Below are 15,630 nucleotides of genomic sequence, written 5' to 3'. Positions count from 1 at the left end.
CACATAATATCTCAATATTTGCTACCAAGTATTCAATAAAGCTTCCCCTCTTTCTTAACAACTCCCACAGGTAGCTTCCAGATAATGACTTCGCTCAGTAAGAAAGTGCAACATGTGGAGAAAAAAAGAATGGTGAAGAATATAGAGGGGAAAATAAACAATATAGTGTAATATTATTTACTAATGTGATTCAATGTAGGAGCATGTAGTCACACTCACAATACAAATGTTAAAAAAACCAACAACAAAAAACAGAATATCACAGCACTTACTGCTTCTTCCCGTTTGTTAAGACACTCATAGTGTATGTACGTCTTTATTTATATAGCGCCATTAATGTACATAGCGCTTCACAGTAGTAATACACGTAATGATCATATAAATAACAAATAATACAAATAACAGATCATGGGAATAAGTGCTTCAGACATAAAAGTAACATTTCGGAAGAGGAGTCCCTGCTCCGAAGAGCTTACAATCTAATTGGTAGGTAGGAAGAACGTACAGAGACAGTAGGAGGGCATTCTGATAAGTGCAGAATAGTGGAAACAGATGTTATCCAATAGCGCTTAAATCTAAATAGTGATCCTATAAGTGAGGATACCTTAAATATTAATGTGAATACTGTGTAAAAAGTGATTTAAATTAATAAACCTTATAGTTTAGATAAGTGCATCTGCATGGGGCCAGCTTTATGTATCATGTGTATATTATTAGCCACTGTGCTACTCGTATGCTTCTTTAAGCAAGTGGGTCTTAAGGTGGGTCTTAAAGGTGGATAGAGAGGGCGCTTGCTTTAAAAGTGAGGAGGAGAATTGAGTGCAAGTGTGAGATGCGAGATTTGACAGGAAGCCAGGAGAGTGATTTCAGCAGGGGAGACACTGAGACAGATTTAGGAAAAAGTAGAGTGATTCTGGCAGCAGTGTTTAGGATAGATTGTAGGGGAGACAGGTGAGAAGCAGGGAGGCCGGACAGCAGGAGGTTACAGTAATTGAGACAGGAGAGAATGAGGGCCTGAGTCAGAGTTTTAGCAGTCGAGCAACAGAGGAAAGGGCTTATCTTTGTAATATTGCGGAGGAATAAACAACAGTTTTTTGCTACCTTTTGAATGTGAAAGAGGAGTCGAGTGTGACCCTTAGGCAGCGTGCTTGGGCTACTGGATGAATGATAGTACTTCCAACAGTAATGTGGAAGCAGGTAATAGGGCCAGGTTTGGGAGGAAGTATGAGGAGCTATGTTTTTGCCATGTTACGTATAAGTCTGCGGAGTGCCATCCAGGATGATAGTGGCTCCTGATGATGGACGCCGAACTTCTGGTTTTGCCGCGTGACTTCTGTGTCAGTACAAATCCAAAGCGTTTAGTGACTAGAGTTCCACTTCATTGGGGATAATGTCTCCCGGTCACTGGATGCTCTATTTATTACCCTATTGCAATATTAACCCCTGCCTGATCAGGATTTATCTTTATTAACATGGTTTCCTCTTTTTTTCTCCATAGAGCTTAAATGTACTAGTGTTGGATTTACCAAGATTTAAGAATGCATTTTACATATAGTTTCCCCATTATATAATTTAATTATATATCCAATATAGCAATACCACATCCAATATACAGTACAGTATGGTCTCTTAATGACTGTCCAATATGTTTTTATATTTCGTCTTAAAATGTTTTACTGACAATCAATTAAGTATAAGATATATTTTATTTAATATATGGTCTCCCAATTACGACAGTCCATTAATAACCTATCAATTATAAAGTCTATTTTAAATATGAAAGGTTCAATTGTTCTATTTGTCTTTTACTTTATGATTTTTCATCATTGTTTTCATATTTTAATTCTCTAACTTCGCTTTTCTCATTACAGTACTATTACATAGTTACATAGTTACATAGTAGATGAGGTTGAAAAAAGACTTCCGTCCATCAAGTTCAACCTATGCTAAATTTAGACAACAGATACTTTATCCTATATCTATACTTATTGATCCAGAGGAAGGCAAACAAAAAACCCCATTAAGGGGAAAAATTAATTCCTTCCTGACTCCAAGAATTGGCAATCGGATTAATCCCTGGATCAACATCCTTCCCATATATACTTATTTGGTATATCCCTGTATACCTTTCCCATCTAAAAATATGTCCAACCTTTTTTTGAACAAATCTATTGTATCTGCCATCACAGTAATGTGATGGGTAATGAATTCCACATTTTAACTGCCCTTACTGTAAAGAACCCTTTCCTTTGTTGCTGGTGAAATTTCCTTTCCTCCAACCTTAAGGGATGGCCCGAGTCCTTTGTACTGCCCGTGGGATGAATAGTTCTTTTGAAAGCTCCTTGTATTGTCCCTGAATATATTTGTATATAGTCATCATATCCCCTCTTAGACGCCTCTTTTCTAATGTAAATAAATCTAATTTAGCTAGCCTCTCCTCATAAGTTAAATTGTCCATCCCCTTTATTAATTTGGTGGCTCTTCTCTGTACTCTCTCTAGTTCCATAATGTATTTTCTTAGGATTGGTGCCCAAAATTGTACTCAATATTCAAGGTGTGGTCTTACTAATGCTTTGCAAAGGGGCATAATTATGTTTACTTCCCTTCCATCCATTGCCCGTTTGATGCAAGATAAGATCTTGTTTGCCTTTGCAGCTACTGCATGACTTTAGGCACTATTGCTAAGCCTGCTATCTACAAGCACTCCTAAATCCTTCTCCATCAAGGATTCCCCCATTTTATCCCCATTTAATTTGTAATTCGCCTTTTTATTCTTGCATCCCAAATGCATAACCTTACATTTATCTGTATTAAACCTCATCTGCCATTTACCTGCCCACGTTTTCAGTCTCTCCAAGTCCTTCTGAAGAGAAATTACATCCTGCTCTGATTCTATTACCTTACACAATTTAGTATCATCAGCAAAGATGGAGACTTTGCTCTCGATGCCAACCTCAAGGTCATTAATAAACAAGTTAAAAAGCAGGGGTCCCAGTACTGATCCCTGAGGTACTCCACTCACGACTTTAGCCCAACCTGAAAAAGTTCCATTTATGACACCCCTCTGTTGTCTGTCCTTTAACCAGTATTCAATCCAGGTGCATATATTGTTACTGAGTCAAACTTTCTTTATTTTGTACACCAACCTCTTGTGTGAAACCGTATCAAAAGCCTTTGCAAAATCTAAGTAGACCACATCAACTGCATTACTCTGGTCTAAATTCCTACTTGCCTCCTCAAAGAAACAAATAAGATTAGTTTGGCAAGATCTATCCTTCATAAATCCATGCTGACTATTACTAATAATTTTGTTTTCCATTAGGTATTCCTGAATATTATGCCGTATTAAACCTTCAAGTAGTTTCCCTACTGTTGAAGTCAGGCTTACAGGTCTGTAATTTCCCGGTTGTGATCTAGCTCCCTTTTTAAATATAGGCACCACATCTGCTTTGCACCAATCTTGTGCTACTGAGCCTGTGGAAATGGAGTCCTTGAATATTAAATATAATGGTTTTGATATTACTGAGCTTAACTCCTTGAGAACTCTTGGATGTATGCCATCGGGGCCAGGTGCCTTATTAACTTTAATTTTTTCAAGTCGCTTATGAACTTCTTCCTCAGTTAACCAATTGTTTATTAATATGGAGGTTGTAGCTTCCTCCTGCGGCACTACTATTGAATTTGATTCTTCCCTGGTAAACACAGAGGCAAAGAATTTATTTAATACCTCAGCTTTTTCCTTATCTCCAATAATCTGCCTACCCATCTCACACTGAAAGGGTCCTATATTTTCTTTTCTCATTTTTTTGTTATTAAGGTACTTATAGAATTTTTTAGGGTTGACCTTACTTTCTATTGCAATCCTTTTTTCATTATCCATTTTTGCTAATTTTATTGCCCATTTGCAATTTTTGTTACATTCCTTATAATTCTGATATACGATGTCTTTGTCCCTTCTGACTTAAAGAATCTAAACGCCTTCCTCTTCTTGTCCCTTTCCTCCCCTACCTGTTTATTTAGCCACATTGGTTTTGACTTATTTCTTTTATACTTATTACCCAAGGGTATACACTGATAAGTGTGCTTTCTAACAATGTTTTAAAAACTGCCCATTTGTCTACTACATTTTCCCCTGCATAAACATCATCCCATTGTATTACTACTAGATTAGAACTCAGTTTATTAAAATCTGCCTTTCCAAAGTTGAAGGTCTTTGTTGAACCCAAGTAATCTGTTTTTTGATAATTTATTTCAAATGAGATCATGTTATGATCACTGTTACCCAAATGTTCCAGGACTTGAATATTTGTTATTACTTCTACATTGTTTGATATGACCAAATCCAGAACTGCCCCTCTCCTGGTTGGTTCCTCAATAATTTGGGTCATATAATTGTCTTTAAGCACCCCCAAAAACCTGTTCCCTTTTGTTGTAACGCCAATCTCATTGCCCCAGTTTATGTCTGGATAATTAAAATCCCCCATTATGCAAACAAGGCCCAGTTTTGATGCCTTCTCCATTTGCAAAAGTACTATTGAATATTAGTGTTTTAATGTTTAAATATGTAAAAAAAAAAAAAAAGTATTAACATGTTCATATGTTATATATAAGCGTGTGTAGATTTATATTCTAAAATGATGCATTAGTTATACTTTATTTTATGATGTATAATAAAAATAGGACTATTAGAGTAATATAATACCATGTTAATAAAGACCAGTCACGTTTACACAAGGCTACTGGAGCACTTAGGACCATAAATAGATTAGCCGGATACCAGGAGGTATCCCACTGATGAAGAGGGAGTTTACCTACTAAACGTTTTGGATTTGTACTGACACGGACGAACCCGGAAGTTACGCAGAAAATTCGGCAGTTCGGGTCCCACGGAGGGAGATGCTGTGAGAGAGTATCTAAACAAAAGGGGGGAAACTGTTACGTGTTTGTTTTTTTTTAACATTTGTATAGTGTGTCACTATTTACTCCTACATTGAATCTCATTTGTAAACACGATATTGCTTCTTTTTTCCCCTCTATGTTCTTCACCCATCCATACCCTTTTTAATATAGTATACAGTTCTAGTAGCTGTTCTGGACCTAAAGAAACCTGGATTCTGGTTTCCTTATTAGTTTAACAAAAATGATGTGTATGAGCTTTCCACATCACGAGTTTCTGACTGGAGAAACCAGTACCTACAGTATGTGGTCTTTGTAACACAGCACTAGCATTGATTTAGATTTTTTTTTTTTTTTAAACATGTTTCTGTTAAAGATAGTATATCCAAAATATCGATCTCTGTTAATGTCAAATCTTCCTAGTCATTTCTCAACTATTTTAATAATATGTGGGAATAAATCCGTTATTTGAATTAATTGATGTCTCTGGTTACTGTAGTTTAAATGTTTTAGTTCGTTAGTATGGATTGTCCTTTGTTGTTATTATTTCTTCTTTCTTCTAGGTGATAGACTTGGGTGCTGGAAAAGGCTATCTAAGCTCATATTTATCCGTGAGATATGACCTTAAGGTTTATGGGATTGACTCTTCCCATACCAATACAAATGGAGCCAACAAGAGAAACCGGAAATTGAAAAAGTATTGCAAAGCCTATAAAACCGATGCCAGAACAATTACAACCACACCAGACTCTGACCAAAAAAAAGATAGTTTATTGCCAAAATATACAAATCAGGAAACAGAGAAATTGTCAATTTCAGATGCATCTGCTGCAGACAAAACAATACAAGATCCAGATACAGATGGGCATTCTGAAAATACTTTTTCCTTTTTGGATATCCTTCCCACTGATGCTGTTGAAGTCCCTTTAGTGTCAGAAAGTGTTTGCAAAGATCTCAGTGAACAAGAAAAAGAACAAAGGAAAATGGAGAACATCAAGGCCAGAAAGCTGAGTGACTCACATATATACTCGCCTCTCACTTCCTATGTTACCGCAGAAACAGATCTGCATGACATCATTACGGATTTAGAGGTCAGCTGTCTTTGATTTTTAGAAATATGTGTATACAACTGCAATTTGTCGATTGCATGCAGATATTTCATTATTTAGAAAAAAAAATAAATAATAAGTTTATATAATTCTGTGGATAGTGATGTGCAAAATTGTCCTAACTAAACTTAGAAAATTAATTGCAAGATAGTTTAAATTGTGCAGGGTTTTGTTTTACATTTTTGCAGAGCTTTAAAAGGTTAAACTTCAAATTTCCCAAGACTGAGTAAGTCCAGACCCTGATAGTCCTATGACTAGTATCTCAGGTGTGTCCACATGTATCTTTCCATGTGTTGTATAGATGTCTCTCTCTCTCTCTCTCTCTCTCCCTCTCTCCCCCTCTCCACCATATATTTTTAGGGTCTGTCTTACAACAGTTTTGGTGTTTCCCAATGTGCTGCAAAAATTTGAACATCTCCAAGTCAAAGGCAACTATTTTTATAAAACCGTAGGAAAAACAAATCTTTTAAAATCAGATTGAAGACCAGAAACTGTAAAGCGTGTTTTTTAATCATCATATCGTCGTTGTAGAGGTAAAGTCATTAACTACATTCTTTGAATTCGGTGTAAAAGGCGATTACATTTTTTTTGTTTTTTGTTTTTACAGGAAAACTTCTGTATTTAAAAAAAAAAAGGAAGGTATTTTGATAAGAAAAGTTCTGAGGATTGTGTGTCTTTATTGAGTTTTTCAAAAGAAATATAAAGAAGTTCCAAGTCAGGAAGAGCATTTAGTGAGTTTTTGCCAAAAATGCTTTTTACCTCTACAATGACGATATTTTCGTGTTTCACTATCAAAAAAGGAAGGCCATGCAGGGATTTCAATTAATAATATTTTGCTGCACTGCTGCAACACGCATGACTTTATAGAAGCTAAAGCAATTTAGTCATATTTAGACTGGTCAAACTAATAAAACATGCTTTGCAGTTCAGCACCTGATCGCATATTGTTTATATAGTTTCTTTGATTACTCTTTTAATTATGAAATATTACTTAGAATAAATCCTGTGAATGTTTTTCAAAATTGATCCTCAAATGAATAACTGAATGAAAGTAGGTTGTATACAATGTTTAATATGTATGTCATATAGTTAGCGTTTTTAGAATGTAAAATTCCTTGTGTTTGCGTACAGTTCACTGGTTAATTTACGATGGAAATGATAGATGTGTGTTTTGGGAGGTATGTCAGTTAATATCAGATAAAAGTAACAATTATGTTGCTTATAATCATTGTACATTATTTCAGCAAAAACTCGGGTGCTCATTTTAATTTTCATACCCTTTTTAATGCATGGTTTTAGAGAAGAACTTCTTATTTCTTGTTTTCTGATGAGTGTCTTCTGTTTCCACAGGAATCCATTATGGTGGGGCTGCATACATGTGGAGACCTTGCTCCAAATACACTGCGGATTTTCACAGCCAAACCGGAAATAAAAGCAGTTTGCAGTGTTGGCTGCTGTTACCATCTTTTATCTGAAGAATTTGAGAGCCAAGAAGGTACAATTATTGTTATATTCTAGAAATGGCAAAATGAAGTACACTCTGTTAATGTTTGAAAATCAGCAATGCTGCATTTATTTGACAGCACTGTGTATTGATGATCGTATTTGTCAGTGCAAAGATAAAGGATAGTATAACCCTACATATACACGCTTTTATAGTACAAACGCAATCTTCATTGTTTTGCCCTGTGGATATTTCCCAGATACTGTATATAGTCCACGTGTAGATAAAAATGTTTTAGTAATATAAAGGAATCTGTTCATGTTGAACAGAAATTATCATTTATCAGCTGTTTGTAAATTGTTGCATAAGAAGTAATATACCATTTAGAGAAATATTTAAATTTGAAATAATACTAAAATGATTGAGATCTGTCTTGTATAATACCTTTTATAGAGGCTGGTGCAGAATTTAAAGACCAGGATGAAAACATTTAAATAATAACATACTGATTATGGTGTTAATTATTGCAGAAACTCAGAAATATTTAAACAATATTGGGTGCAACATATGCAGAGTACACGATCAGGTGACCAGTACTTAAATGCTGTTCATTATATGCTGAGAACAATTGAGGAATCACTCTCCTTGTGACATTGTCTGACCTAATTCATTCATTTTGATTGCACTCCAAATGCATTGACCAGAGAGTGAATAAGAAGTTATAAGACTGCAGGCACTTTGGACTGAGAGCTTTCAAACAGTGTGGAATGAACAGTACTGCATTACGACTGCACATCTCAGTCACCCTCAATCCCTTAGGGGAGACATCTGTGCCTTGCCTTTAATGTGTGTGTGTAAGTGTGTGTGTGTAAGTGTGTGTGTGTGTATGTAAGTTTTTACCACAAAAGTATGAGATCTGCTACTAATTGTGCTCTCTGCAAGTATTGATCAGTATTACAATGATTGGATAATTATAGTGGTTTGACTCTTTAAGAACATAATTCTGGAATGTGCTTTGCATTTCCCATCCTCCCTCCATGTAAATTTCATTCCATGTCTGTGTATTATTATGAATTTCATTTGTGATGAGTTGAGTTTATGTATTGAGATAGCTGTGGTTATTTAAAGTCTTATTATTGAGTAAACCATATAGATATTGTTGTTTTTGAACAGTTCCTTTTTTGGTAAACATTTTGGAGCTCTGAACATTAAGAACCATTAGTAACTATCCCTATTTGTGTTGTTATTCTTCTTTGGCTAGTACCTTACCGTACCTCGCTATTTATGTATTTGAGTCAAACATTCTGGCTTTAGTACTTCTAACAGATTTTGCTTATTGTTATATCAAATGTAGAGAGCTGAGGGTGTGAGAATCTGTGGTTACGTTTTATACAAGGCCGGATTAAGGCTTTGTGGGGCCCGTGGCACTTATGGCAGGGGGCCCTTGTGGCCTTGTCCACTTGGCCAGTATGAAAGCGTCTATAAAGAAATACAAGTTGAGGGTTAAAATCACAGAATAACAAGTGAGTTTATTGGTGTACAGATGCACACATGAGACAGATTATAAACAAAGCTCTTTGACAGGTATATGGCCTATAAAATATATTTATACCATAATACTAAAGCTGACGCCCCCTTTCTGGGGTGGTTTGTACATCATAGCATATACGTATAAGATAAACAAAATGAATATGAGAACATCAGTTTAATAACATAAATGTATAAGGAAAACAAAATGAATATGAGAGTCAGCTAAAATCATTATGCAAGCTTGTAACCTTTCCCCCATATACGCAGCATCCAGGGTCTCCTGTGTTTTTATGCATTTCTTGCGGTGTGAGACCCAACCTCTGTCTCTTGTTTCTACCACTTTAAATGTAAACACGTGACTGATATCTCTAATTCCCGCTACACAGTGGCCTATCTCTATCTCAAGGTTGTCTTGTAGCTGACGATGGCTTAACATCAACAAATTTGCTGAGAGTGAAAACTTTCTTTCAGATCAGAGCTTCCATTTCATGCTTCCAAGCAGACATACACCATAATGGATGACAGACAAAATGGCTGCTTAGATCTTAGTGCTGTTTACTTGAGACAACCCCCCACCCCCCTCCCCCCCAACCTATTTCACTTTCTCACCAGCACATACAATTAAGAGTGTGACTATATTTATCTTTTGTGCCTGGCACATGATGAATAATGACAACAATTCTGGGATGTTGTCAGCAAGAAAGTGCAGAAAACCATTTGATATACATATACACACATACACACTCACAACACTTTAATATTTGATATAGTTACCATTAAAAGTAATAAAGCTTATTTTCAGAATACGAGTCATGTATTATTAACGGCGAGAAGATGTGAAGCCATACAATATTAAACATTAGGCTCTGGGAGACAAGACAGACCCTGGCCCACATTGAGCAATAATAAGAACAATGATTTATTTATATTTTACAAGGAAATAATACTTTGAGAGTTACTTCTTGTTTTCAAGTATGTCCTGGGCACAGAGTTACGGTGACAATACATGGTATCATTAAATGAACAAAGGTGATACATTCAATTGACAGACATTTCAGAACAATTAGAGATAATATGATTATGGACATATGTAACAATTACAGACAAGATTAAAATGTCACAGCTGTAGTCTTGAAATTACTTATACTGGAGGCGGTTTAGATTGTTCCAGTTGTGAGATGCACGGTAAGAGATGGAGCGACTGGATTCTTTGTCGAACCTTTGGACTGTTAACAGTCTTTTGGAGTCAGATCTCGGGATAAATGCTGCGTGTGGTAGGTATGAGGCTGATGATAACACCTAATTTGAACAATACAGATGGGGACAGGACATAGTATAATATAATGATCAATATTAAAGCTGCAGTTCAAGCTGCCGTTTTAATTTTTTTTTCCGTTCAATATGTGCATCAATACAATCTGCACACTGACAAGTGATTAGCTAACTTGCCGATCAATCCATTCTCCTGTAATTGATCGCTGAAGATTCGGCTTGGGGTTCTTTATATCACTGTTAGGGCTGCAAAATATTACCCAAGATGCAAAGATCTGTGTGGCGGATCATGTGACCAGGCAGGCACTAGATACAATTGGTGCACTTCTAGAGAGAGGGCAGGGCTCAAGAGCAGGAGCCTGTCTCAAAAGAGGTAAAGGATGTAACTTTGTAAATGGTTGCTATAAAAACAAAAATGCTTGTTACATTAATAATGGGTTTTTTTTTCGTTAAAAAAAAAATGCTACAAGTGTTTTCTCATAGTACAGAACTTATTTAATAAAAAAACCACATGTAGGATATTGCTTTAACTGCAGCTTTAAAGAGGCAATCAAAGCTTTTTATATATTTTTTCTTTTAATGCAGGATTGAAGCAGGGGGTTTCTGGAGCTGATACCCAATAATTTCAACTCGGGGGACCCCTGCTTCCAGAAGGACTTACCTCCATAGTGGGTGCCAGTAGCCACTCCAGGGTTCACTATATGGCTGCTTTTCAAAGCTCCTGGGCGCTGCAGGCCAATTGGAAGCCGTGTCATCACCAAGTGCGGCTTCCTATTGGACCATGTGACGAGGAAGCTGAAAACTGCAGAGAGATACCGGCATCCCCTTCGGAAGTAACTGTCTCTGGAAGTAAGGGGCCCACAGAGATGAAATTATTAGGGTTCATTTCCAGAGACTCCCTGCTCCAAATCTGTATTTAAACAAATAACTAATAATAAATGGCCTCGATTGCTTCTTTAAACATGAAAGGGTCGCCTCTGTAATCGGGGGCACAGTAGAGGTGCTGACATGTAAGTGATGCTGATAATAATTGTTTTAATTGGCACCTGCAACAGAGGAAACAACTACACCAAAATCAGTGATGTTATCTGGGAGGTGCATGATGAAGGGACCCTGAGATGTCTCCAACACGTTGGATACATTGTATATAATGAAATACCTTTTTTCCCCATCTACCTGTAGTGGTTTCCGTCTCTGGTCATTTGATGAAGTATCTTTTTTATACAATTTATGACGCCTACACTTGCTAATTGTGAGCTAATTGTTTTGTATATATGGTGTGCTTTCTCTCCCCTTTTTTTGCGTGCATATTATTATTATTACAGCTCAACCCCGTTATAGCGTGATCCGCTTATAACGCGGCCTGAGCGTGGCTCCCAATTTTAGAACATCTCCAAAAAAAAATTGTTTTGTTTCGAATAATGTTATTGGTTTTTACAGCATATGTTAGATCAGTACCTTACAGCAGGCATCAGTTACAGTCATATAGGATCAACATTACATATCTGCGACAAACATTTCCTCCATCCATGAGTCAGTTGATACATCGGTGTGATCTTATTGATCTTCTTGGTCGATCCAAGCAGCTGAGCTATTTCATTGCTGCTTATTAAACTCGTACGGGGGGGCGTACAGACAAAAAAAAGGGAGAATGAATTGCGACAAGACGAGACAGCACATGACAATTAAAGGAAGGAGGGGAAGGTAAGGCGGAGGAGGGGAGGGTACCAGAGAGGGGAGGAGGATAGGATCCCTCACCTCCAACAGCCCAGCTCCAATCAGATGTTTCTTTTCAGATTATTTTAGTGTTTGATCCATGATTCCCATGTTCTATAGAAGGCCTCTGTTAATTGCTTCTTAAATGCTGTTAATTTCTCCATTGTCATTACCTCGTTAATTATTTTCACTACCGTGCGTCTGGATGGTGGAGCAATTTTTTTCCATGAGGCTGCAATTGAGCACCTGGCTGCTGTCAATATGAATAAGATCAGTCGTCTCAGGGGGTGGCTTATATCTTCTTTTGGTTTTGCTAATAAATATATGAGGGGATCTACTGGGATCGTTTCTGCTGTTGTGTCTCTTATAATTTCTTGGATCATAAGCCAAAATTTCTGTATTGTGGGACATGTCCACCATATGTGGTATAACAAGGAATAAATGCTGCACACCACAATATAACAAAAAGTGATACACACACCATACGTGGACCATATCCCCTTTCTGTCTGCAGCCCCTCCAATACAAATCTGTGACTTCTGGGTATATCTTTCTAAGTCTATCTGGGGTTAGGTACCAGTGGAATATGATTTTATTTATGTTTTCCTTTGTTGTGGTGCAGATAGATGTTTTTGCCCCATATGCCCATATATCCTCTCATTCGTCTCTGTCTGTAGTGACATTTAAATCCTCGGCCCATTTAAGCATGTCATTATAATCATGAGTGTTTCCTGAAGCCTCCATTCCGAGGTAAATTTTCGTGATCAGCCCTTTCTGATACACTCCTCTCTGACAATATGACTCAATATGAATCCAATCCTCTGGCATCTTTCCTGACATTTTCAGTGACCATGCAATAGTGTACTGTGTAAGGAAAATGAAACCGCCCCAAACAAGCCCTAAAGTTCTCCTCACTAGAACATTTAGAAACTCTAACCCACTAACCCACAACAGTTTCTGGATGACCTTACCAACTGCCCTTGGCATAGAATCGATTTAATTCCCGACCCTGATTCTGCACTCGACTATTTCCAATCCGAGTTCTTAAAACTCATACCCATGCGCCACTACGCAGAATAAGAGTACGGGGTGCCCACCTTCCATGGGTTACACCTGACCTCATAGCACTCTACCAGCTCAGGGATGCCTTGTGGAAAAGCTACAAAGTAACTGGCACTACCAAGGATCTCAATCACTACATAGGTCTGCGGAACATGTGCACAAGGCAAACAAGGCATGCAAAAGCACAATATTACTCTGACAATATCCTCCAGAATACGTCAAACCCAGCTAACTTCTGGAAGGTTATCAACAATATATTCCAGCCTTCTAACTATCAACAGCCAAGTAATATCACTATGGGGGATATTACCCTGACAAACCCCACCGACATTGCAAATGCATTCAATTTTTACTTTGTGGGGTGTGCTACTAACTTATTAGCGAAACACAACCCGAAACACAACCCAAACCACAAACCTGAATCTCATCCTGGGAGTACCCATATAGCCCCACCCCTCCCAACACTGCCCACAATTTTAAATTTGGCCCAGTATCCGAAGAGGAGATTACACAAGCGCTCCTCAAATTAAAACTAAGCAGCCAATTTGGACCTGACCTACCACAATCTAGGTTCCTAAGACTTGGTACCCCAGCAATTGCCAAACCAATTGCTTCCATAGTCAACTCTATCCTGTCTGCAGGCCATATGCCTAAGACCTGGAAAACTGCCAGAGTTGTCCCAATCTTCAAAGGGGGGGACAAAAACACTGTCTCAAACTACAGGCCAATCTCCCTTCTCCCAATCCTATCTAAAGTCATGGAAAAATGTGTCCACTCCCAATTAAGCACTTACTATAACAAGACAAATTTCCCTAGCCAATTCCAATCAGGCTTTCGCCCCAAACACTCCACAGTAACTACCCTGCTAAAAGTTTGCAATGAAATCCAGTGTGGAATGGAACGGGGACAACTCACTGGTGCAATATTCCTAGTTTTTGCAAAGGCTTTTGATACTGTTGATCATGCTATCCTGCTTAACAGACTCCAGAGCTCTTGAATAGGGAAGCATGCTTTAAACTGGTTTCAGTCCTACCTATCAGGTAGATCCCAACATGTGTCCATCTCAGTCTCTAACTCCAACCCCTTGAATATCACCTGTGGCGTCCCGAAAGGTTCTGTTCTGGGGCCCCTACTCTTCTCAGTGTTCATCAATGATCTTCCCTCAGCTTGTAAGGAAGCCTCAATACACATGTATGCAGATGACACAATCCTATATGCACACAGCCATAGCCTCTCTGACCTTGAACACATACTTCAGTCTGACTTTTTGAGACTAGAAAACTGGATTTCCCAAAGCAAACTGTTTTTAAACACCGACAAGTAACAATGGTATTTGGGACCAATACTAAATTTTTAAAGCTTCCAGTGACTGAGCTCCAGATCAGAACCAACGCTAACACCACCCTAACTCCTGTTACTAGTTTTAAATACCTGGGCATATGGTTTGACTCCCACTTAACATTCGGAAATCACATTGATACCCTTACATCCAAAACCTATGCCAAACTAGGTGTACTTTACAGGAACAAATCCTCCCTAAGCCTGCTGGTCAGAAAGCGTATTGCACAGCAGATGCTAATGCCAATTATCGACTATGGAGACATAGTATATGGTTCGGCACCTCAAACCCACCTTAGCAAACTTGACACCCTCTACAATTCAATTTGTCGTTTCATTCTCCAGTGCAACTACAACACACATCACTGCGAAATGCTCAAAGAACTAGATTGGTCATCACTCGAGTCTAGGCGCAAAGTTCACCTTTCCTGTCTTGCCTTCAAATACTTTCTGGGCAAGCTACCCACCTATATGAACAAGCTCCTCACCCATACCACATGCAGCACTTATCATCTGAGATCTGACGCCAAAAGACTGTTCATGGTCCTAAGGCTCAACAAAGTATCCAGCCGCTCCTCCTTCTCTTACTGTGCACCCCAAAACTGGAACAACCTACCAGAGACTCTCACATCATCCACCAGTTTAAGTTCTTTCAAAACTAAGGCTGTCTCACATTTTAATCTGATCTGTAACTGTTACATAAGCCTAAAATATACATCTTCTCTAACTGTGCATGCAATGTATTGTATATAATGTATACCCTGTTCATTTATGTAACTGTATTTGTAGCCATGTATTATTTGTCATATTAACTATGCCCAGGACATACTTGAAAACGAGAAGTAACGCTCAATGTATTACTTCCTGGTAAAACATTTTATAAATAAATAAATAAAATAAAGTTTGTGATTTCAGGAAAGGCTGAGTTATGTGATAATTTGCTGACAAATGTCACAGTTGAAGATATTTGAATATGTGGAGGTCCGGAGCCTCATATTTGTTGCATAGTTCCTGGAAGCTAAGAATCTTTCCCTTACCAATAAGGTCTGCTACTGTCCGTATGTTTTTATTATTATATCGGTCAAACTGTTTTGGTTCGCACCTCGGAGGAAAATCCGGATAATTGAAAAGAGGCGTTAATTGGGATGGTGATGATGTGAGTTTATATTTTCTTTTGGTTTTATTCCAGATGGTCCGTGTGCATGCCATCAGGCCGAATTTGAATCTTTTTGCATCTGAGTCCTGCCCCCCTGGGGACCACAG

The 15,630-nt window shown here is 37.8% G+C and overlaps 1 protein-coding gene across 1 annotated transcript in view; it reads left to right on the top strand.

Moving 5' to 3' along the window:
* Window positions 1-15,630, top strand: part of METTL25 (methyltransferase like 25) — a 249,606-nt gene that overhangs the window by 131,241 nt on the left and 102,735 nt on the right. Inside the window, exons 5-6 of the mRNA XM_075600496.1 lie at window positions 5,460-5,987; window positions 7,356-7,500. Of these exons, the coding sequence (XP_075456611.1) occupies window positions 5,460-5,987; window positions 7,356-7,500 (673 nt within the window). The remainder of the gene's footprint in view (window positions 1-5,459; window positions 5,988-7,355; window positions 7,501-15,630) is intronic.

This window comes from Ascaphus truei, chromosome 5, assembly GCF_040206685.1.
Source record: "Ascaphus truei isolate aAscTru1 chromosome 5, aAscTru1.hap1, whole genome shotgun sequence".
Lineage (NCBI taxonomy): Eukaryota > Metazoa > Chordata > Amphibia > Anura > Ascaphidae > Ascaphus > Ascaphus truei.
The sequence above is the reverse complement of the archived record's forward strand: the minus strand, read 5'-3'. Positions and strand labels throughout refer to the sequence as shown.